Source organism: Physella acuta, unplaced genomic scaffold (genome assembly GCF_028476545.2).
Source record: "Physella acuta isolate Inbredline_101_S28 unplaced genomic scaffold, ASM2847654v3 ptg001438l, whole genome shotgun sequence".
Taxonomy (NCBI): domain Eukaryota; kingdom Metazoa; phylum Mollusca; class Gastropoda; family Physidae; genus Physella; species Physella acuta.
The window spans coordinates 17,772-40,420 of NW_026732953.1; the positions used below are offsets into that span (position 1 = coordinate 17,772).

Genomic DNA, 22,649 nt, shown 5'->3' on the forward strand with positions numbered 1-22,649 from the left:
TACAGTGTACAGACTTTTTCTCCTGCGGGAGGGGGGGGGGCGTCGTTTAAATTTTCCGACATGGAAGGACACTGGAAAAAGTATATATTTTCTAAATAAATTATATTCCCCCCCTCCCCGGAGAGATGCCGGAAAGAAACACTGGTTGTGTACAGGTTTCCTAACATCAACACCGGCATGTACGTATTTCTGTGATCATAGGATTCGGGACATGAGAATTTGCATGTTTCGTAATGCGACTGCCTCGTTGTGGAACCCATTGGACATTTGAATAATCAACTGTACCTTAATCTTCCACGATCGGCTACCTAAGTATGTTCCACCCCAACCCCCAACCACCCTCAAAAACAACAGCCGCTATAGCTGGCATGTAATGCTAGAAATCTGATCAGACTGCGGAGAAATCAAGTGGGTATCGCAGTTCGATCCTCGCTGTATATTGGTTGTGTGAATACATTCTGGATCTTGTTAGGTTAGTGTTGTAGAGGGGAGGTTTTGATATGTACAAGACTAGAGAGAACGTCGTGGAAGTACATGGTTCTAGATCTATTCTAGATGTCGTAAATCTGTGTTAATGTGAGTGTAACTATGTAAATCTGTGCTGGTGTGAATCTATGTAAATCTGTACTGATGTGAGTCTAACTATGTAAATCTGTGTTGATGTGAGTCTGTGTAAATCTGTGCTGATGTGAGTCTAACTATGTAAATCTGTGCTGATGTGAGTCTAACTATGTAAATCTGTGCTGATGTGAGTCTAACTATGTAAATCTGTGCTGATGTGAGTCTGTGTAAATCTGTGCTGATGTGAGTCTATGTAAATCTGTGCTGATGTGAGTCTATGTAAATCTGTGTTGATGTGAGTCTAACTATGTAAATCTGTGCTGATGTGAGTCTAACTATGTAAATCTGTGCTGATGTGAGTCTAACTATGTAAATCTGTGCTGATGTGAGTCTGTGTAAATCTGTGCTGATGTGAGTCTATGTAAATCTGTGCTGATGTGAGTCTAACTATGTAAATCTGTGCTGATGTGAGTCTATGTAAATCTGTGTTGATGTGAGTCTAACTATGTAAATCTAGCTGATGTGAGTCTATGTAAATCTGTGCTGATGTTAGTCTAACTATGTAAATCTGTGCTGATGTGAGTCTATGTAAATCTGTGTTGATGTGCGTCCAAATATGTAAATCTGTGCTGATTTGAGCAGCTTAGGTGACCTTGTAATTTGTTGTACAGAACAGAGTTAAATTTCGGGATGTATGCAATACGTTACACACTGATTCGTGTACACATTGAAGAAAGGCTCCAGTTAATGGTGATTTTAATTTTTTAAATATTTTTTTTCTAATTTGGATTGTATTTTTGTAACTATTTGTTTTTATCATCATCTTTTCTTGTTCTTGCACAATACACTTGGGGCAGATGAAGTAGAGTTTATCTGTTTCAATTATCTCGGTATATGAAGGGATAGTGTGGTCAGCACTATGACCAGCCGCCTTTATTTTCCCTAACGAGGGTTAAGTACCCATCAGAGCTGTGTGGATAAAGACGCTATACTAACTTGAACCCGGATTCGAACTCAAGACTTTCGGGTTTGCAGTCTAGCGCTCTACCGTGCCATTTACTTTAGTAATTGGTTGTTGTGTTTTTCTTTGTTAAACGTACACAGTTTTACCAGAATTAAAGTTTACGTTTTCACTTTGCACCCTTCTACTTATCTGTAGCCAGTACATTAGCATGTTGCGTAGCCTAAATGTGGACGCTGTTTTCCCCCCATTTGACCAAATTTGTTTCGCTAATATCCAGCCTTGTACCAAATACAGGAAACCTCATTTGGGTTTTGCTTTTGTTCCCGGCATGCCTTGTTTGTGATGGGCTCGTGCTTGCTGACGTCATAACAATTATCTGGTAGATGAATTGGGCAGATGATTTTTTTTACCAACGAGTTATTTTTAAAAGCTTTTTCGTTTACCCTCTGTATAGTTAACCACGATGATACAGTGGCGTAGGCAAGGGAGGGGTTAGGGGGGGGGGGGGGGGTTATAACCCCTCCCATGGACTCACACCCCTATATATATATATATATATATATATATATATATATATATATATATATATATATATATATATATATATATATATATATATATATATATATATATATATATATATATATATATATGTATATATATATATATATATATATATATATATATGATTTTATACATATGGAAAAATATTTGAACCCCTCCCATGACCAATTCCTGGCTACGCCGCTGCGAGGATATTTACATTATATTAACAATTTAGTGGAAATTTCTATTGGCAAGTGTGGGTATAGCTTTCATACTTAACGTAATTCTCTGTGTGAGGTGGGGGAGCGTTAATTTTTTTTTAAATGAAATAGTAAATACTTATTATGTCTAGGCCTACATTATTTTAAAAAATTATGTTGTGTGTTAGTTTAATAATGGGTTTGGTGTTTTCAACGCTGTTTTTTTTTTTTTTAAGATGTTGAAAATCAATTAGGCCCAATGTATAAGAAAACAATTAATTAAAAGTGACTTATTAATTTATTATCAATTGCATACGCATCATAAGTAGACATCAAAATTAAATTTTACTTGCCTCCTTCGTCGCAAAAGTTTGTACTAATTCCTTAAATTCCAGTTTGCAAGCGTAATCACATTCTATTGAAATTGTCCACGAGTGTACTTTGTACTTTATCCCCCCCCCCCCCTTTAGAAAATTTCCAGGGCTCCCCCCCCCCCCCCCACCTCTAGAAAAAAGTCTAGAAAAAAACACGGGGAAAAACCACAGTTCTTGTAGTGTTGGGCTCTATGTAGACCTCCCAAGGTGAGTTCCAGGACAGAGCTAACCTGTTTTAAGCTTAACTGTTTTTTTTTTGTTATAATTGTTAAATGCCTATATTGTATAATAATGTTACGATTTTTTTTTGCTTTTGAAAAATGAAAAGTTATAAATGTTATAGATTCCAGCCTGCAATTGGTCTGTATGAATCCTTTAGAAGAGGGTGAAAAAATATGAAAACGAGAATTAATTAGATGATTAATTTCCGAGTTAGACGATTTTAGACGCATTTGTTGCACAATCTCATACTGTATGTCTAACATTAAGTATTGCAATCTACAACGGCTGCAGATGTATTTGTTTTTCAAGTGGATAATGCTAAAAAAAACCAAACCAAACTTTTTTGTTTGGAATTTCTGCTCTATATAATTTTTACAAAAGCAAATAATAACTTTAATTTGTATTTATATGTAAGCGGCAGAGGCGTAGCGACCCTTCCCGGCGCCCGGGGACAAACTTTCGATTTGCACCCCCCCCCCAAACTTTTTTTGATTTGCACCTTGCACCCCCCCCCCCTCAAACTTTTGATTTGCACCCCCCCCCCTCAAACTATCGATTACTTTTTCCAACCCATTTTGGCGCCCTCAAGGTCGGCGTCCGGGGACATATGTCCCCCCCCCCTGCCGCCCCCATCGCTACGCCTCTGGTAAGCGGTCAATCTAAGATTACAGGAATTTAAACGAATGTAAAGTTAAGCAACAAATTATCTCCCATTTGAAAACCCAAATACCAAAATTTAATACAAGGGAAATAACTTCCACAAAAATAGTTAAATTAACCAAGTGTAACTAAGACATGCTTGAAAAACACAATAAAACGGTCTAAATTTCATTATGTAATAATTATAATAAATCTTTTATATTACCTATGTAATCGTGTCAAAACAATATATTTTACTTCTTAACTACTTAACTGTAGGTTTTGTTTGAAAGTCTAAATACGTTAATTTATTAGAAACATACTTCTAATTAATATTGATGACATACTTTCGTTTGAATTCCTCTAACGACGCTGATATGTAAAATTTTTATGGTAAATTATAAATTCCAGCCTATATAATACTGGCTGCATACCCGTGCTCCGCCACGGTAAATCCTTTTTAAATGTACCAACTTGGGAAAAGAAAAGAAACTAAACATAAACACAACATAAACACAAAAGAAAACACAAACACAACACAACCACAATGCAAACACAAATAAAAACACCAACACAATGCAAACACAAACGCAAAAAACACAAACGAAAAAACAAACACAATACTCATAACATAAACACAACTTAAATGCAAACATAAACGCATAGTGCTCACAGTTCAGCCCGTGGCGCCAAATCGCACCCTGTCCAAGCGCCGGCGGACGCTCCTGATTAAATGAGTGACTTTAAAAACTCCAGCTTGTCCGCAAACGGAAAGTTAAATTAATAATTAGTAAACAGTACGTTCAGTGTATAAAATAAATAAAAGGCAGTATTTAAAATATCCGTGTTTTACCTACCATATTGCACTTTATCAATTCATGCATTTTTTCAGTACTTTAAATTTTAAAAATTTACAATAGAGTTTCATGACTAAAACCATTGCGCACCTAATGAACGTGATGACGCGTCTATAACAGTACGGAATAGTTTATTAAAAATTATAATTAGTAAACAGGACGTTTAGTGAATAAAATAAATGAAAGACAGCCTTTTATTAATTCATGCTAATTATAATATTCCAACAATAATGTCATCTGCAGATTTGCATTCACATTTTGCTAATTTTATTATTCGAACAATAATTCCCTTCTGGAGATTTAGCATTCACATTTTTTATTAGCGTGAGTTGAATTTATTTTTAAATTACCTCCCTTGGCAAAATGACAAAATAGTTTAATTAATTAATTAACTAATTCGACCCTAATATTATTAAAATGTATCCTAGGAATCAAAACGAAAAAGATATTTGACATTGATCCGTTTAATATGTTGTAGCGATGTGCGTGCATTTAATATTTTCTTTACGTTATGCAAAAGAGTAAAAACTGTAGCAACCATAAAATAAATGTTAGTCGTTATATAAACAAACCCTACTCTATTTCTTATGATAAGACACTGCAATGCACTGAAAAGCACTGCATGGTTCCAAAATCTATAGCGATGACGCGAGGACTGACACACTACCAGCCCGCTTATATCATAGGGGCGCCTAAATGGGTTGGAAAAATAAATTGAAAGGTTGAGGGGGGTGAAAAAACGAAAGTTTGAGGGGGGGTGTAAATGGAAATCTCGTGGGGGGTGCAAATCGAAAGTTTGAGGGGGGGGGGTGCAAATCGAAAGTTTGAGGGGGGGTGCAAATCGAAAGTTTGAGGGAGGGGGGTGCAAATCGAAATCTAGAAGGGGGGTGCAAATCGAAAAGTTTGTCCCCGGGCGCCTCTGGTTTTGGAACGCCCCGCCATGCGCTGGAGCGATCAGTAAATCAACATTAAAATTAGATGACCTTTTTAAATGTTCGAAATTTAAATTACAAACTTATTTAATCGTTTTCTACATCAATTATGTGAAACCAAAATAAAAAGGCAAAGTTACTGGTAAAAAGCGCCCTGATATTTCCAAATTAGGGACGGGGGGTGCATTTTCACCAATGCTAATAAATGTAGGCCTATATAGGCCTAATTTTGGAGTGGGGGTGCAAAATTGATAATTCGTCCTGGGTGCCGAAATAGATTGCTACTCCTTTGTTTATTACCCTGTCTATCTATGTATATAATCCTCTACATGGGGACCATGCGAGACACCACCAAGACGTAAGCTCAACAGACCATATCGCTACCACCCCCACCAGTCTGGTGAGCTGTTTACAATCGTAGTGACGGCTATTAGGGGCAGATAATTTAGTTTTTAAACGATTTGAAATTAAGAGGAGGTAATATCATGTTTCACTTGATCTTTTCGTTGTCGTCTGTAAACTGTCGTCACAGACGGCTGCTTTCGCGGAGGCGGGGGGGGGGGGTGGCAGAGGAGTGGAAAGTGAGAGTGAAGGATAATCGTCCTTTTAGTGTTTTAAAGCAAAATATTTTCAGTAACAGCATTAGTAGTGTCAAATTCACAAATTATGAGTTACTGAAAAATAGGAATTAAACTAAATAGAGTCCTTTCATATGACGTCACGTCCGTTCGTGATACCTACGCCCGCCGCCACAGTGGTGTACATCAGACGTAAACACAATCAGCTGTTCGCCAGCGCTGGACGTGTTCACCAGCGCTGTACGTGTTCACTGTATGTAAAGAACCGCACCCGCGGAAAAGGAAAAATACGTTAAAAAACTTGAACTCTTAGGAATTGAAGATCCTTATACTGTTATTGACAGTTTCGTATAAATAAATATGTGGACAAAATTTCTAAATAAAAATACTGTTAGTAATACTGTTTGCGTTTAGAGTTAAAGTAGCTGAATCTGATCAAATGCAGTTCTCGATACTTTGTTTCAGGTAAGGACAGTAAAATAATAAACTTCATTTTAATTATAAAAGATAACTATTAATAAAACAAATATGCTCGACCTTCACAAATACTAATAGTAAAAGACAAAGTCAAAGGTAATAATAAGAATAATAAGATCTAATAGTAGGCCTAATACCTGGCTCCGCTGGGTAGACATAGAATCTAGAATCTACTTCTTTACTTAAATTTAATTACTTTAGATCTACATTCGATTCAAAATACACCCATAATAAATCAAAAGTAGTCATAATAGGCCTAATAAAGCATTTAATTGTCTCTAAGATCTAAAATCTCGCTCTATTATCTAATCATTTTTTTAGCAAACGAAATTTTCTGAAATTGAAATGGATTGTATGATTAGACTTAGATCTAGAATCTGCTACTTAAATTAAATTGTAAAAACTTTATACAAGCATGTAGTTGATATTATTGTAGTAGAAGGCTTTAATAAATTACTAAGGCCTACCTACTTTGTTGTCTTTTTACAGCAATATGTAATCTGATACTGGACTGAGTTTAATTAAATTCAAATTCATATCTAGTAATTGGTCTACTAAGTTTTTGTAGCCTAGTAGTACAATCTAGATCATACCAGCCAACAACAAATAACCACATTATTATTATTTGGTTAATGATTAGGCTAATTTTTTTTTAAAAATCCAGTGTTTATAAAAGAAACAAATCAAGCTAGAAACATTATAAGTGAGATGGTTTAGAATAATAACAATGGACCCAGTCTACAATTGATACAATTGCAGGTCTACATAGGGCCTACAGTCTAGTAGTTTACAGTAGGCACCTAGTGTGTAGCTAGTATACTAGTGTGTAGCTGTCCAGAGTTAAGATTCTTAATGCCTAAAATGCTTTCCCCTGATAAGCCATGTGTGCTATAAATGACATAACATGACACCGAGGTGAGAAGTGTTGAGGGGAGAGCAGTGGGACTTTCCCCTTTGTTCTCCCTGCTGGGCCCTGAGGGTCAAAATTATATAAGAAATACTATCTCTGTGGGGCTGGGTATCACGGAGGTGAGACATTTTCAGGGGAGGGCAGGGCAGACTCCTCTTAGGTTTTATTGTGGGCTAGATACAGGTGGGGGCAGCCATCATGAGGGTTGAAGTTGAACGTCAGTATTAATGTGTCTGATTACTTCCCTGCTGGATTATAAGGGTCTTAAATTGTATAACATGCTACCCAGATTGGTTATTACCCATGGATTATATTAGCCGTTGTAGTGTGGGTTTTGTAGGAGTTAAGTGGTCTCACGTTTACTACAGTAGATAAACTATAATATATTACTGCATTTGATCAGCTTCGTCTACTTAAACTCTAAACGCAAACGGTATTACTAACAGTATTTTATTTAGAAATTTCGGTCACATATTTATATTATCCACGAAACTGTCAATTAATACTAATAGTTTCGCTGTCTGTCTATCTATCTATCTGACAAGAACGCTCTAGAGAAAACACAAGCAAAATAAAAACATGCACAGTAATTCGAAAAACGAAATATGACGTCGACACATTTAGCGTAGAGTAGAACATAATCTCAAACCAGAGAGTGCACACAGTCATATGACGTCATTGATTGTCGCGTAAACATTGAAAACAAGGAAATGTTGTCTAATCTAAATGGTTTGCGTGAAGAGTTTCTTGCATACAATTCTTCGGGTAGGGGCGAAGCCCCACCCCCCGCGTAAGAACGTCTGAGCCCCCCCCCCCTCCCCAACTCAAAAGAAATTTCCTCATCGATACTCTATAATAAAATTACCGCCTAATTAATGTGTCTAATCTAAAAAGTGGTTTTCTTGCAATGGGACGGTAGACATGTTTTTTTTGGGGAAGGGGGGGGGGGGGTGGGGGGGTGGAGGGGTGGGGGGTGTGTGTGTGGGGGGGGGGGTGGTGTGTGGGGGTGGGGTGGGGGTGGGGGGTGGTGTGTGTGGGGGGGGTGGGTTGGTTTCAGTGTTTCTTTCAGACTTTTTCCTCCCCGGAGAGGGGTGGGGGTACTTGAAATTTTCGGGGGCGGGGGTAGAATTTTCTGGGAGGGGGCGGACACTGGAAAAAGTATATAATTATATTTCGTTGAATGGGACGGTAGACATGTTTTTTTTGGGGGTGGGGGGTGGTGGAGGGGTGGGGGGAGGTGGTGTGTGGGTGGGGGGGGGGGGATGGGGGGTGGTGTGTGGGGGGGGGTGGGGGGTGGTGTTTGGGGGGGGTGGGGGGTGGTGTGTGGGGGGGTGGGTTGGTTTCAGTGTTTCTTTCAGACTTTTTCCTACCCGGAGAGGGGTGGGGGTACTTGAAATTTTCGGGGGCGGGGGTAGAATTTTCTGGGAGGGGGCGGACACTGGAAAAAGTATATAATTATATTTCGTTGAATGGGACGGTAGACATGTTTTTTTTTTGGGGGGTGGGGGTGGGGGGGCGGTGTGTGGAGGGGGTGGTGTGTGGGGGTGAGGGGTGGGAGTGGGGGTTGTGTGTGGGGGTGGGGGTGGGGTGGGGTGGGTGTGGTGGTGGGGGTGGGGGGTGGGGTGTGGGTGGTGTGTGTGGGGGGGTGGGTTGGTTTTAGTTTAGAGAAAAGAGACAGCACTATCAGCCTAGCGCCCGTTGTACCCTTCCTCAACGGGCCATTTTTCTCGTCTATAATAATAGTTTCGCTGTCTGTCAAGAACGCTCTGTCTGACAAGAACGCTCTAGAGAAAACACAAGCAAAATAAAAACATGCACAGTAATTCGAAAAACGAAATATGACGTCGACACATTTAGCGTAGAGTAGAACATAATCTCAAACCAGAGAGTGCACACAGTAATATGACGTCATTGATTATCGCGTAAACATTGAAAAAAAGGAAATGTTGTCTAATCTAAATGGTTTGCGTGAAGAGTTTCTTGCATACAATTCTTCGGGTAGGGGCGAAGCCCCACCCCCCGCGTAAGAACGTCTGAGCCCCCCCCCCTCCCCAACTCAAAAGAAATTTCCTCATCGATACTCTATAATAAAATTACAGCCTAATTAATGTGTCTAATCTAAAAAGTGGTTTTCTTGCAATGGGAAGGTAGACATGTTTTTTTTTGGGGGGGTTGGGGGGGGGGGGAGGGGTGGAGGGGTGGGGGGGGGGGTGGTGTGTAGGGGTGGGGGGTGGTGTGTGGGGGGGTGGGTTGGTTTCAGTGTTTCTTTCAGACTTTTTCCTCCCCGGAGAGGGGTGGGGGGTACTTGAAATTTTCGGGGGCGGGGGTAGAATATTCTGGGAGGGGGCGGACACTGGAAAAAGTATATAATTATATTTCGTTGAATGGGACGGTAGACATGTTTTTTTTGGGGGGGGTGGGGGGTGGGGGGGCGGTGTGTGGAGGGGGTGGTGTGTGGGGGTGAGGGGTTGGGGTGGGGGTGGTGTGTGGTGGGGGGTGGGGGTGGTGTGTGGGGGTGGGGGGTGGGGTGGGGGTGGTGTGTGGGGGGTGGGTTGGTTTTAGTTTAGAGAAAAGAGACAGCACTATCAGCCTAGCGCCCGTTGTACCCTTCCTCAACGGGCCATTTATCTAGTAACTGTATAAGGATCTTCAATTCCTAAGAGTTCAAGTTTTTTAACATATTTTTCCTTTTCCGCGGGCGCGATTCTTTACATACGGTGAACACGTCCATCGCTGGTGAACACGTCCAGCGCTGGCGAACAGCTGATTGTGTTTACGTCTGATGTACACCACTGTGGCGGCGGGCGTAGGTATCACGTGATTTAGGTCACGTGTTTGCAAGGACTCTATAGCGGCGTGTGTTACGTCGCGGGTCAGCTTGTAGTTTATAAAAGATAATCAAAGCTATTAATTATTAGGTACTTTTTGATAATAGCTATTAAACCTTTATGCACCCCCCTAGGGATGGCGCTCTAGGCAACCGCCTAGTTCACCTTATAGGTAGCACCGGCCCTGCTTCCAATCATAGTTTCTTTCAGGCATCTACCCCCCCCCCCCTCCCCGGAAAATACTATCAAGTGCCCCACCCCCTCTCCTGGAAGAAACACTGCTTCCACTATTGCTGAGTTTCAAAAATATCAATATTTCAACCTTGCCACCAAGTTGCCTATATCAATATTTTAAATAACCTGCATCAAATACCCCTATATCAATATTATAGCTCAACTCAGCCTTAAACCAAACATATCAATATTTTAATACTGCCTACTTCAAACACTTCTGTAATTGAAATCTCACAATAAACAACTCAAGTTTTATAATTAGCCGTTTTCAAAACTACTGCAATGATTAATATTTTTTTTTAAAATGGCTAATAATAACGTGAAATTGATTGAAAACAAATTTTGTTTGTGCCGTCTTATTCAAGCGATTTTATTTTTCGCGTAGTATTTTTTTAAAGCCATCTGTTCTCTGACGCGTCACTGAGTGTGTATTTGTGCTCATGCGCGCATTAAATAGTTCGTTGATTTGTTATTTTTAAGTTATACAAAATATTGAAGAAAAAATGAGTGTTTGAAGCGAGGAATGAATCAAAATTGCAACTACTCTTCACTTGGTTTGTTCGTCTTTTTCTAGCTGGTTTCTCATTGCGTAATTGTGTTCATGCGCGCATTAAATAGTTCGTTGAGTTGTTATTTTTCAAGCCATAAAAATTAATATTAAATTAAAAACAAGTTTTTGTAGCGAGGACTGAATCAAAATTGCAACTATTCTTTGCTTAGTTTGGTCGTCTGTGTCTAGCTGGTTACTCAGTGCATAATTGTACTCATGCGCGCATAAAATAGTTCTTGGTTTTTAATTAATTTATGAAAACAAAGATGTTTAAAAAAATTGGGTGTTGATAGCGAGTGATGAAACAAAAGTGCAAGCTATTATTCTCTTATTTTAGAACTGTGATCGATTCAACAGTTCAGTCGATGGGACGAAACTGTAATCGATTTGATCGTGAGTTCATCACAAATATTCACGGCTATTATAATCCATGCCCATGTTTACTTAACAGAACCATATCCAGTGCGGGGAGAGGGTGGGGGGGGGGGGGAATCTTTTCAGTGTGGTTGATGAGAGAGATAAGCTGTTATAACAAAATTGTATGAAGAGCACCATTGAATTTTCGGGTGGTTTTTTCTCTCTTCTAAATCTATATAACCAGCAGTTACAGTGGAGTCAAGATGACACATCTGGTGCAGCCGTCCTTGATAGGGTAGTCTAATTTTCCAGTAGTTTTTAGGCCTACTAAACATTGCTTGGTGTAGATTATTTTTAGTAACTCTAACGTGAGGGAAATAAAAGTGACTGTTAGAGTATTTTTTAATGAAATATTGCAATTAAATACGCGATTATATTATTCCCCCCCCCCCCCCCCCCCCCCCATCCCTATGACCTTTTTTTAGGCCCTCCGCGCGTTACTTGTGGTAAATTATTTTATAAACTCTAGCGTCACAAAAAAAAGTAGCTGTTTAAGTATTTTTTATGAAATATTACAATTAAATACACGATTACATTATTCCCGCCCCCCCCCTCCATCCCTATCACCTTTTTTTAGGCCCTCCACGCGTTACTTGGGGTTAAATTATTTTAGTAACTCTAGCGTTAGAAAAAAAGTGGCTGTATAAGTATTGTTTATGAAATATTACAATTAAATACACGATTACATTATCCCCAGAGTTTCTTCCAGGCACATCTCTTCGGGGGGGGGGGGGGGGGGGCTCGGTCACCCCCACCCCCGCCGAAGAAAGTCTACCGGCCCCCCCTCCCCCCACCGAACGAGATGTATTTTATATAGTAAGCATACACTTTTACTAGTGTCCGCCCCCTCCCCCCGAAATTTCAAGTGCCCCCCCCCCCCCCACGGAGAAAAAAAGTCTGGAAGAAACACAGATTATCCCCCTCCAATCCTTACCCCTCCCTTCCGAAGTTTATCCAGCAAATATATCACTTAGCGGCCCGTACTAAGAGACTACCACATGGAGGGGGATTATTATACCGTGTCACATGACAAAAAGACGTACCCTGGGGGGGGGATGGAACCAGCATACCATATCATCAGACGAGACGTATTTTTCGGTTTGATGAACATGACGGGTTCAGTAAATTCGACACGCACGAACGAATTTCCTGCAGGAGCCGAATCTTGGACAAGTTACAGAAAATCTGCCTCATTGAAGGGTCACTGGATAAGTTGGATCTACATAAACAATAGCTATCAACAGCATAGACTATCAACAGCATAGCTTATCAATAGCATAGCTTATCAACATAATGGATTATCAACAGAATGGCTTATCAACAGAATAGATTGGCTTATCAACAGAATTTCTTATCAACAGAATAGCTTGATTTATCAACAGAATAGCTTGATTTATCAACAGAATAGCTTGGCTTATCAACAGAATAGATTGGCTTATGAACAGCACATCTTATCAACAGAAAAGTTCACCAACAGCATAGCTTTTCAACAGCATAGGTTATCAGCAGAATGGCTTATCAACGGAATAGTTTATCAACAGAACGGCTTATCAACAGAACAGATTATCAACATAATCATTAATCAACTTAATAGCTTATCAACAGCATAAGTTATCAACAGCCAATCAACCGAATAGCGTATCAACTCAATGGTTTACCAACAGCATAGCTTATCGACTGCCAACCTGAAAGAGTTCGGATCCCGGGTTCGAGTTCTTAGAACGTTCCAGAGTCCACCCAGCTCTGATGTTTTCCCGACTCACATAAGGGAAAGTAAAGGCGTCTGGGTTTAATCCTGACCACATACATGATTTTGTCGTTTTACCTCAATATGGCGTTGTAAAAAAAGATACGTTTAATATTCTTGTTTTAGTCGCTATCTTTATTCATGCACGTGGCCCCTAAACCCCGGGGGTAGGGGTGCGTGGGGTAGATTAAAAATATACTTTCCCGTTTGATGCTATGAACTGGACATGGGGAGTACCAATCAGTCAATTAACGTCATTAGTGTTTGATACCATTAGCTCAGGTCTCCATTTCGAGGCAACAGCTGCGGCGGTATCTATTTTTAGATCGCTGATCTGTTCTCCCGTTCGTGTTTTTTTTTTATGCGCGTGTGTCTGCATTTTACTCACACTTTCAGTCAACAGTGTGGATAATTTTACTGCAGTCATCAATGTGGATAATTTGACTGCAGTCATCAATGTGGATAATTTGACTTCAGTCATTTCTTGTGTTTGAAGTCATTAATGTGGATATTTTTACTTAAGTCAATCGTTGTGTTTTGGATGTTTGCTTGAGGTAATTAATATTGACAATTTGACTTCATTAAATCTTTGAGTTTAGATGTTGGTTCATCTATTCTAAAAATTAATCTGGGTCGATTGATTAGATTGATTCGCTAAAATCGATCTCTTTAAATAGGTAGGCTTTACAATCATCATTTACGAAACCTTTTAATGTATATTTTTAATCAATTAGGCCTCCCAGAGATGGTTTTGTCTTAATTAATTAATACTAATGGGACACGTACTCACTTAGTAGAGTAAGTGAAATGTTGATTGATTAATTAATGAATTGGTATTTATCTTGTATCAGGGATTAGTTTAAACCTTTAAATAGTTAGTAAACACCCATTCAGTGATGAGAGTTCCATTAGGAAGACGAAGTACAAGTTTCATTTATTTCTTTCACCACGGATTAAGCTTGGTCTGCGTAATGCTAAGCGAGCTTTAAAAAAACAACAGTTACCTTTCGAACATGAAGGTCCGCGTGGTAGGTGAAGTAGAGTTCAACTGTTTCTGTGATATAAAAGGATAGTGTGGTTAGCATTATGCCTAGTCACTTTTACTCTCCCCAACGTGAGTCAGGTACCCATCAGAGCTGGGTTGGCTCAGGGACGCTTTAAGTATTGCTTTTTCCTGGCTTTATGTTTATATAACAAGATATTCTTATGATCAGTGTTTTTTTCCACTTTTTTCTCCGGGGGGGGGGGGGGTGGACACAGGTAAAAGTGTATATTTTCTATATAAATATATTTCTTTCAGGGGGAAGGGCGGTAGACGCAATGTCTGAAACTCTTATTAATGAAATATTATGAGATGTAATAGCCTCAGAAGTAATTCTCAATTAGAACCTCACTCTGCATTAATCCTTCCATGGGACTAATGAGGATTAGGTTAAAGATTAGCATGTGGGTCATGGTAGGGCTTATGTAGCTGATACCAGAATTAAAAATAACATATCCCAGTCGGGTAACATACAATTTGCTGTCCATTCGTTATTCATCTCGATTTTTTTTTTATTTCACAGAGTACCAGTTTACATTTCAACTATCACCAGCTGTTGCCAGAGTTTCCAAAGTACTAAAAATATATCAAAACATCACGTGACTACTTCCGTCATGACAGAGCAGGCCCCCTGACATGCGACGTATGAGCCTGCGCAAAAATCGACACGTGTTCGCTTCAGTGATGGCGACCTTCAGCTTCAAGACTTGCCGGAACCCCGCGGCGGTTTGCGTTTGTTTCGTGGACCTTGTGTGGCTGTTCGTCAACCATCTGTTCAACACCAAGCTGAGACGAGTGCTGCTATTGGCTGGTTTGTTTAGCGTGGTCACGTGGTGGTCGGTGAGCAGAGGCGGGATCAGAGAAGTAAGTGAAAGCGAAAAAGAAAGTAGGTTTTTTTTTGTCTTTGATGTTCCCGATGTAAACGGTTTATCCAATATGAAAAAATATGCCACGGATCATGGGTCAAGTGATTAAATATATCTGTAAGTAAAGTGCTGCCACGATTAAAAAAATAATGATACAAAAGCAGATGAAGTAGAGTTCATGTGATCTTCTGGTGATTGCTTAAAGATGGGTTTTCCCACTGTCCATCAGAGCTGTGTTTCTTCCAGGGCATCTCTTCGAAGAAGGTCTACGCCCCCCCCCCCCCCCCCCCGGAACGGAATTTATACAGAAAACATACTTTCACCCCCGGTGAAAAAAAGTCTGGATGAAACACTGGCTGTGTGGATGGACGTTTAACAAGCTCGGGCGTGGCCTCACGAATGTCCTAAAGACGGGCCATCAAAATAGCCTCGTGGACGTCCTACAGACTCGGGCCATCAATGATGCGTGGCCTCACGAATGTCCTAAAGACGGGCCATCAAAATAGCCTCGTGGACGTCCTACAGACTCGGGCCATCAATGATGCGTGGCCTCACGAATGTCCTAAAGACGGGCCATCAAAATAGCCTCGTGGACGTCCTACAGACTCGGGCCATCAATGATGCGTGGTCTCACGAATGTCCTAAAGACGGGCCATCAAAATAGCCTCGTGGACGTCCTACAGACTCGGGCCATCAATGATGCGTGGCCTCACGAATGTCCTAAAGACGGGCCATCAAAATAGCCTCGTGGACGTCCTACAGACTCGGGCCATCAATGATGCGTGGCCTCTTGAATGTCCTACAGACTGGGGGCCATCAGTGATGAATAGCCTCATGGACGTACAGACTCGGGCCATCAATGATGCGTGGCCTCACGAATGTCCTAAAGACGGGCCATCAAAATAGCCTCGTGGACGTCCTACAGACTCGGGCCATCAATGATGCGTGGCCTCTTGAATGTCCTACAGACTGGGGGCCATCAGTGATGAATAGCCTCATGGACGTACAGACTCGGGCCATCAAAGATGCGTGGCCTGACCCCTGTAGACGGGCCATCAGTTACCTCATTCTCGGCCATCATGCATCTATTCTTCCCCATTAGAATCACTAAAGCTTCATTAGGTACATCCTTATGCAATCAAAGAGGTAGACAAACGTATCGGGATATTTAGCATTTCTATCGCCGATGAAGATATCGAACCCAAAGCTACCCTAAACACGCACCCTTGATACTATCTCAACAACCTTCACTACTCAAGCAGGTCTAAACCTAACCATCACCATCATCATTGCCCGATTATTCTGCTGGGGTATGGGCCTTCAACCAAAGATCTCATAATTCTCTGTCCTGTGCCATCTTCTCAACCTGAAACCCGTGTTTGTGGTTTCAGTCTCAGGGTCCTGTCTCCATGTGATTTTGGTCGACCTCTTGTACGCTTTCCTTGAGGGTTCCACCTTAATGCCTGCCTGGTGATGTTGGTTGACTGTTTGCGCAAAACCTAACTATGTTCGTCCGCATTTAGGTGAATGTTGGGGTAGCGTGACCCATTCCTGAAAATTACAAAAAATGTTAATTAATATTGAAAATGAACTTTTCCTAAACTTACGGTCCATAGGGAAAGTGAAGTAGAGTTCACCTGTTTCTGTGACCTCGGTATGTGAAGGGATCGCTAACGTGAGTTGGGTACCCATCAGAGCTGGGTGGACTCAGGGCGTTCGACTGGCTTAAACCCGGATTCGAACTCGAGACTTAGCAGTCCAGCACTCTACCGATAGGCCTGTCCCTTCTCAGAATTAAGCTATTTTAAAATATCACTTGATTTTAATTTCAAATTATCGAATCGATTTTTTTTTTAATTTATTGGTATAACATTTGAGATGGTTTTTTTTTCTCTTATAGACGGGAGAATACTCCCGATGGCACCCTAAGGATCTACCCCGCCCTAAGACCAACGCCCAGGTCTTCCTCCCCCTCAGGGACCAAGACACCTTCATGTACTCCGCCATCGCCAACACCCACCAACCAGAAAACGGCGCCATCAACATCGTCATCACCACCCTGGACGCCGGCCGGGCGTTTCTCGACTGCTGCGTACTGCTCGACAACAACACGCTCTTCGTGACTTCCGCCGAGGAGTACTTCTTCTACCACACCATCGACGTCACCTTCGTGGCCAAGATCAGCGAGTACTTCTCCCCGGGGGTGTACCTGGCCCGGCAGTACGTCTGCTCCGTCCCGGATATCGGTCAGTCCCCCGGTCACGTGACGCTAAAACCCCAAGGCGGTGTCTGTTCCAGTGATATAAAGGATTATCTCCCTGTTGTTTACCCCGCTGTTGTTCCAGGTGGATTAGCCATCTGCGCTAAGATAGCCCATAGCGGTGGCCTTGACCCTGAGAAGGTTATTGAGTGGTTTGAGGTGCAGAGGTTGCTAGGGGTGGATAAGGTGTTGATGTTTAACATGAAGAACCCCGAGAACCTGACGAGGGTGTTCCAGTATTATCAGGAGCTGGGCGTTCTTGACCTTCAGCCGTACGAGTTGCCTGGCAACCCGGCGAATAGGACGTTGATGGAGAGGGACAAGAGGACGACGCAGGTGAGAGACAGGTGTGCAGGTGGATGTGTGTGGGAGACAGGTGTGCAGGTGGATGTGTGAGACAGGTGTGCAGGTGACTGTGTGAGACAGGTGTGCAGGTGGATGTGTGGGGGAGACAGGTGTGCAGGTGGATGTGTGGGGGAGACAGGTGTGCAGGTGACTGTGTGAGACAGGTGTGCAGTTGACTGTGGGAGACAGGTGTGCAGGTGACTGTGTGAGACAGGTGTGCAGGTGACTGTGGGAGACAGGTGTGCAGGTGACTGTGTGAGACAGGTGTGCAGTTGACTGTGGGAGACAGGTGTGCAGGTGACTGTGTGAGACAGGTGTGCAGTTGACTGTGGGAGACAGGTGTGCAGGTGGATGTGTGTGTGAGACAGGTGTGCAGGTGGATGTATGAGACAGGTGTGCAGGTGACTGTGTGAGACAGGTGTGCAGGTGCCTGCAGGTAGCTGTGTGGGTGTTAGGTGTGAAGGTTTCTGTGTGTGAGAGATAGGTGTGCAGGTAAATACCATGTGCGTGTAACTATTTGAAGTGTGCAGGTGCCTGCAGGTGCCTGCAGGTGCCTGCATGTAGCTGTATGAGTGTCAGGGAGGGGAGATTCCTGCCTTGTGCAGGTAACTGTTTCATCTGTACATGCGACGTCCTGACTGTATTATTTTACTTTCAACTATTTGACCATTATTTACTTCTGACTGCGTCTATTATAACGTAAAAAAACGTTGTTAAAAAATGTATCAAACATTACTTGCCCCAAAACAGCCTAAAGCCTGAACTTATTTTTGCGTCTTCTCTTTACATTAAGCTTTTTTTTTTACATTTTTTTTACATTTTTTTTATCACTTAGATTTTTAAATTGCTTTTGTCATTGTTTTCCTGACGATTTTTTTTAACATGGTTCAATAATATCGATCTTTTTGTGGCGGTTTTTTTTTTAAACTTGCCATGATAAACCCGGCAAAGTTATAGTTTTAAAGTGTTGTTGTTTTTTATTACTGTAAGCCGTCATAAAATCAGGTGGGGATTTATTTTATTTTTTTCTGTCGAACATCAATATTTTAACTTCAGACCATTTGCTCTTTTTTGTTGGGTTTTTTCTTTTAATCCTGTCAATAATCAGCTGAATTTAAGTCTTTCAAATAGTACAAGCCATAAGACCAAAAATAGGAATGGGTTTTTTTTTCTTTTTTTTTTTTTCTTTTTTTTTTGGGGGGGGGGGGTTCCTTTAATCTTGTCAATAATAAGCTGATTTTAAGTCTTTCAAATAGTACAAGGCACAACACGACCAAAAATAGGAATGGGGGGGTTTTTTTTTCGATTTTTTTTTGGGGGGTTTTTTTTTTCTTTTAATCCTGTCAATAATAAAATGATTTTAAGTCTTTCAAATAATACAAGCCACAACACGACGAAAAATAGGAATTTTTTTTTGTTTCGTTTTTTTAATATCCTGGCCTGATCTTTGTTTTGGTGCTATCAAAAGTTTCATTGTCGTTTGCAGCACACGTGAACTTCTCAACGCCATTGATTTTTGTTTTCTGGTCGTTTGCTAAGCTATTGTCCTACAGTGTTGTCCTTCGACGCACAGACATAAGTGAATGTGCCGCCACGGTTTTAATTTAATGCGAATGGTTGCAGACATCAGAAAACTAGTCGGCGATTTCCGGTGCGGAAGTCTTGAGTTCAGTGTTTCTTCCGGACATTTTTCTCCGGGTGGCACTTGAAATTTTCGGGGGTGGGTGGGGGGGGGGGCGGTTAACATTTATCGGGGGGGGGGGCGGGGGCGGACACTAGTAAAAGTGTATGTTTATTATATAAAATCCATCTCGTTCGGGGGCGGGGGGCGGTAGACTTTCTTCAGAGATGCCTGGAAGAACTCTGCTTGAGTTGGGTTCGTGGATGGAGTTGGGCGTGCTAGAGCAGGGGTCTCCAAATTTTTCAGTCCGAGGGCCGCATTAACTATCAAATTTCAGTTCGGGGGCCAGTTTCTTCCAGGCATGTCTTTGATTTTTTCTGCGCAAAGTTCCTCAGCCTTCACCAACAAACGTTTTTTCCGTGGACAAAAAGATCTCCACGGGCCGGATGAGAGGACCTCGAGGGCCACATCCGGCCCGCGGGCCGTAGTTTGGAGACCCCTGTGCTAGAGTATTATACCGTGTAGGGCGCCTAGTTCGTTGTATGTGGTTCTGGGTATGGTGCCCTTCATATAACGGTTATATGTTATTATTAACCTAAGCTTCGTCACAAATTATATGCACATTGTTTCACCTGTTTCTTAAGCAACGCACTGTCTTCAAATGTTAGCAGTGATTCACATTTAAGGATGATTCACATTTAAGGGTGATTCACATTTAAGGGTGATTCACATTTAAGGGTGCTTCACATTTAAGGGTGCTTCACATTTAAGGGTGATTCACATTTAAGGGTGCTTCATATTTTAAGAGTGTTTCACATTTTTAAATTATCATTTTCTTACGTTCTTTCCCAATACACATGATGCAGATGAAGTAGAGTTTATCTGTTTTAATTACCTCGGCGTGGAAGGGGTTAATGTGGTTACCGTATTTCCTTCCCTAACGTGAGTTAGATACCCATCAAAGCCAGAGTTTCTTTCAAGCATCTCTTCGATGGAGCCCCCACCTGAAGAACGTCTACCCTTCCTTCCTCCCCTCTTCCGAACGTAGAATTTATATAAAAAATATATACTTTTACCAATGCCCCCCCTCCCGAAAATTTCTAGAGCCCCGAGAAGTAAAAAGTCTGAAAGAAACCCTGATCAGAGCTGGGTTGTCTCAGGGGAGTCCTACAGACTCGAGCCCGACATTTTAATACAATACTTCACTTTTATATCTGTGCTTCGCCCTTTTTAAATGGTGCTTTTTTATGACGCTGTCCTCTCATTTTCTAATAAGTGAGTTTCTAGGTTTTTAAATGCGAGTTATAAAAAAGTTAACATTGTGTTTAGTGGGTAAATGCCGACATTAAAACAGAAACTATGGCGAATGTTAGACGTCGTAAAATTTTTAAGTTTCTGTCGAGCTCAATCCTAATCTTGTTAATATCACTGGTCGCAACCCAAGACATAATTTTAACCTTACAGGAACACCAGCAGTGTAATACCGCGTTTACACTTGCGACATGTATACTATACATTTCTAGAAAGAAAAAAACTTCGCTATAGGGCCTAAGTTAATAGGGGAGCCTACTCACTTATTGCGAAGCTGTTTTTTTTCTAACCATGTATAGTATACATGTCGCAAGTGTAAACGCGGTATAACGCTAACCTGACCCTACACATAGCGCTAACCCCATGGTTTGACCTCAGCATTCCACCTGATCCTGACTCTAATATACTGGTAGACATAGGCGTCGAGAGGCTTGGGTAGGGGGTGCGGACCGCACCAGGGGACACAATTTAGGTTTTTTATGGGTTTTTAAAGGGGTTACGTGGGAATTTATATGGATTTTTAAAAGTACTATGAGTGAATGAAATGGATTTTTAAAGGTTCTATTAGAGAACGATATGGATTTTAAAAGGCGCTATAAGGAAATCATATTGATTTTTTCTTGAAGGCGCTATAAGGGAATGACATGGATTTTTAAAAGGCGCTTTAAGGGAATGATATGTATTTTTAAAGGTGTTTCCTCACTTGCTTCAAAACACCTGACTAGCCGTTAAACACTCGTACATACAAACATATAAACACAAAACACATAGGCCTACCTTAAAAAAATTTTTCAAGCCACGACTAGACAAAACTCTCACCTTTGAAATCATATTTACTCCTGGAAGTTACGCTTTTTAACCTGGCTATCCATGGGGCGTTGAAGAGAGTTCACCAGTTTCTATGACATCGGCATATGAAGGGATAATGTGGTCGACACTATGCCCAGCCGCTTTTACTATAACGTGAGTCAGGAACACTTTAGAGCAAGATAAACTCAGGGACATCCTACGGGGATCGAAACTCGAGACTATAGAGCAGAGGCGTATCGATGGGGGGGGGTACATATGTCCCCGGGCGCCTACCCTAGCGGTCGCCAAAATGGGTTGGAAAAAATTCAAAAGCTCATTTTAGTTGCAGTTTTGCATTATAAATATAAAAAAATATATGGGGGGGGGCGCCAAATTTAAAGTTGTCCCCGGGGGTGGGGGGGGGGGCACAAAAATGAAAGTTTGTCCCCGGGCGCCGGAAAGGGTCGCTATGCCTCTGCTTTAGAGTTAGCAGTGGTAAGCTGTTGTGCTGCGAATTACTTCTACAAGGATATTTACATTTTACAAAATAACTGCGCGGTAGAATCACCGCTACTGCTCTGTCACGCATCTGCTCATCTTAAAGGGAACATCGGGCCTAACTAACCATAACAGATATATCATCAGAAGCCTGTGTAAGATAATCCATTGTCCATCCCACATGCAACCATTTTAAAGGGAACATCGGGCCTAACTAATCATAACAGATATTCCACTTGCAGTCTGTGTACGATAATCCATTGTCCATCCCACATGCAACTATTTGAATTTTATTTTTTTAATGTTTTAGTTTCACCATGATGAATCCTTGGCGGTACTTGAGTGTCGGCAAAGAATGGCAGGCTATTCATACGTCATGAGTCATGATGTGGACGAGTTCATTATTCCTAGGAGGGATATCAGCTTAAAGGAATTTTTCAAGGTAAAATATTGTTAAATCACTAAAATAAATAAGGGGCCACAGTTTGATTTATAATTTTTTTTAAAATTATTTTCAAGATATTGGGAAAAATGTATTCTATTGCTTAAATTAATTAACGGGCACGTGAAAAACACGTTGTTTATCGATAGCCGTGATTGTAAATATTATCGATCTGGTGGAATGTGCATGCCGGATTTAGACGTTTTAAGGCCTAAAAATATTATATAGCACCTAGACTGTATTACGATCTACAGATTTTTTATCGGGACAAATAATGGAGTAGTTTATTTAATTTTACGCAAGTGTGGACTGACCAGCAAGTCTACCGACCAAAATCCCGGTGGGTACCCAGGAAAATATATCGGTGGTCCCCCAGAATCGGTTCTGTAATAGCCCTATTCATATTCGTTGTTTTTTTTTTTTTTACAAATCGGAAATT

General features: G+C 41.1%; 1 protein-coding gene across 2 annotated transcripts in view; it reads left to right on the forward strand.

Moving 5' to 3' along the window:
* The window catches only part of LOC131927752 (uncharacterized), a gene marked incomplete at its 3' end in the record, with an annotated part of 36,003 nt that extends 13,797 nt beyond the window's left edge, over positions 1–22,206 (forward strand). The window contains 4 exon segments of one of the 2 annotated variants that reach the window (XM_059283546.1): positions 13,549–13,590; positions 14,602–14,942; positions 16,845–17,540; positions 22,079–22,206. In XM_059283546.1, the coding sequence (XP_059139529.1) occupies positions 14,715–14,942; positions 16,845–17,540; positions 22,079–22,206 (1,052 nt within the window). 2 annotated transcript variants of the gene reach the window in all.
* Between the last annotated feature and the right edge of the window lie 443 nt (positions 22,207–22,649).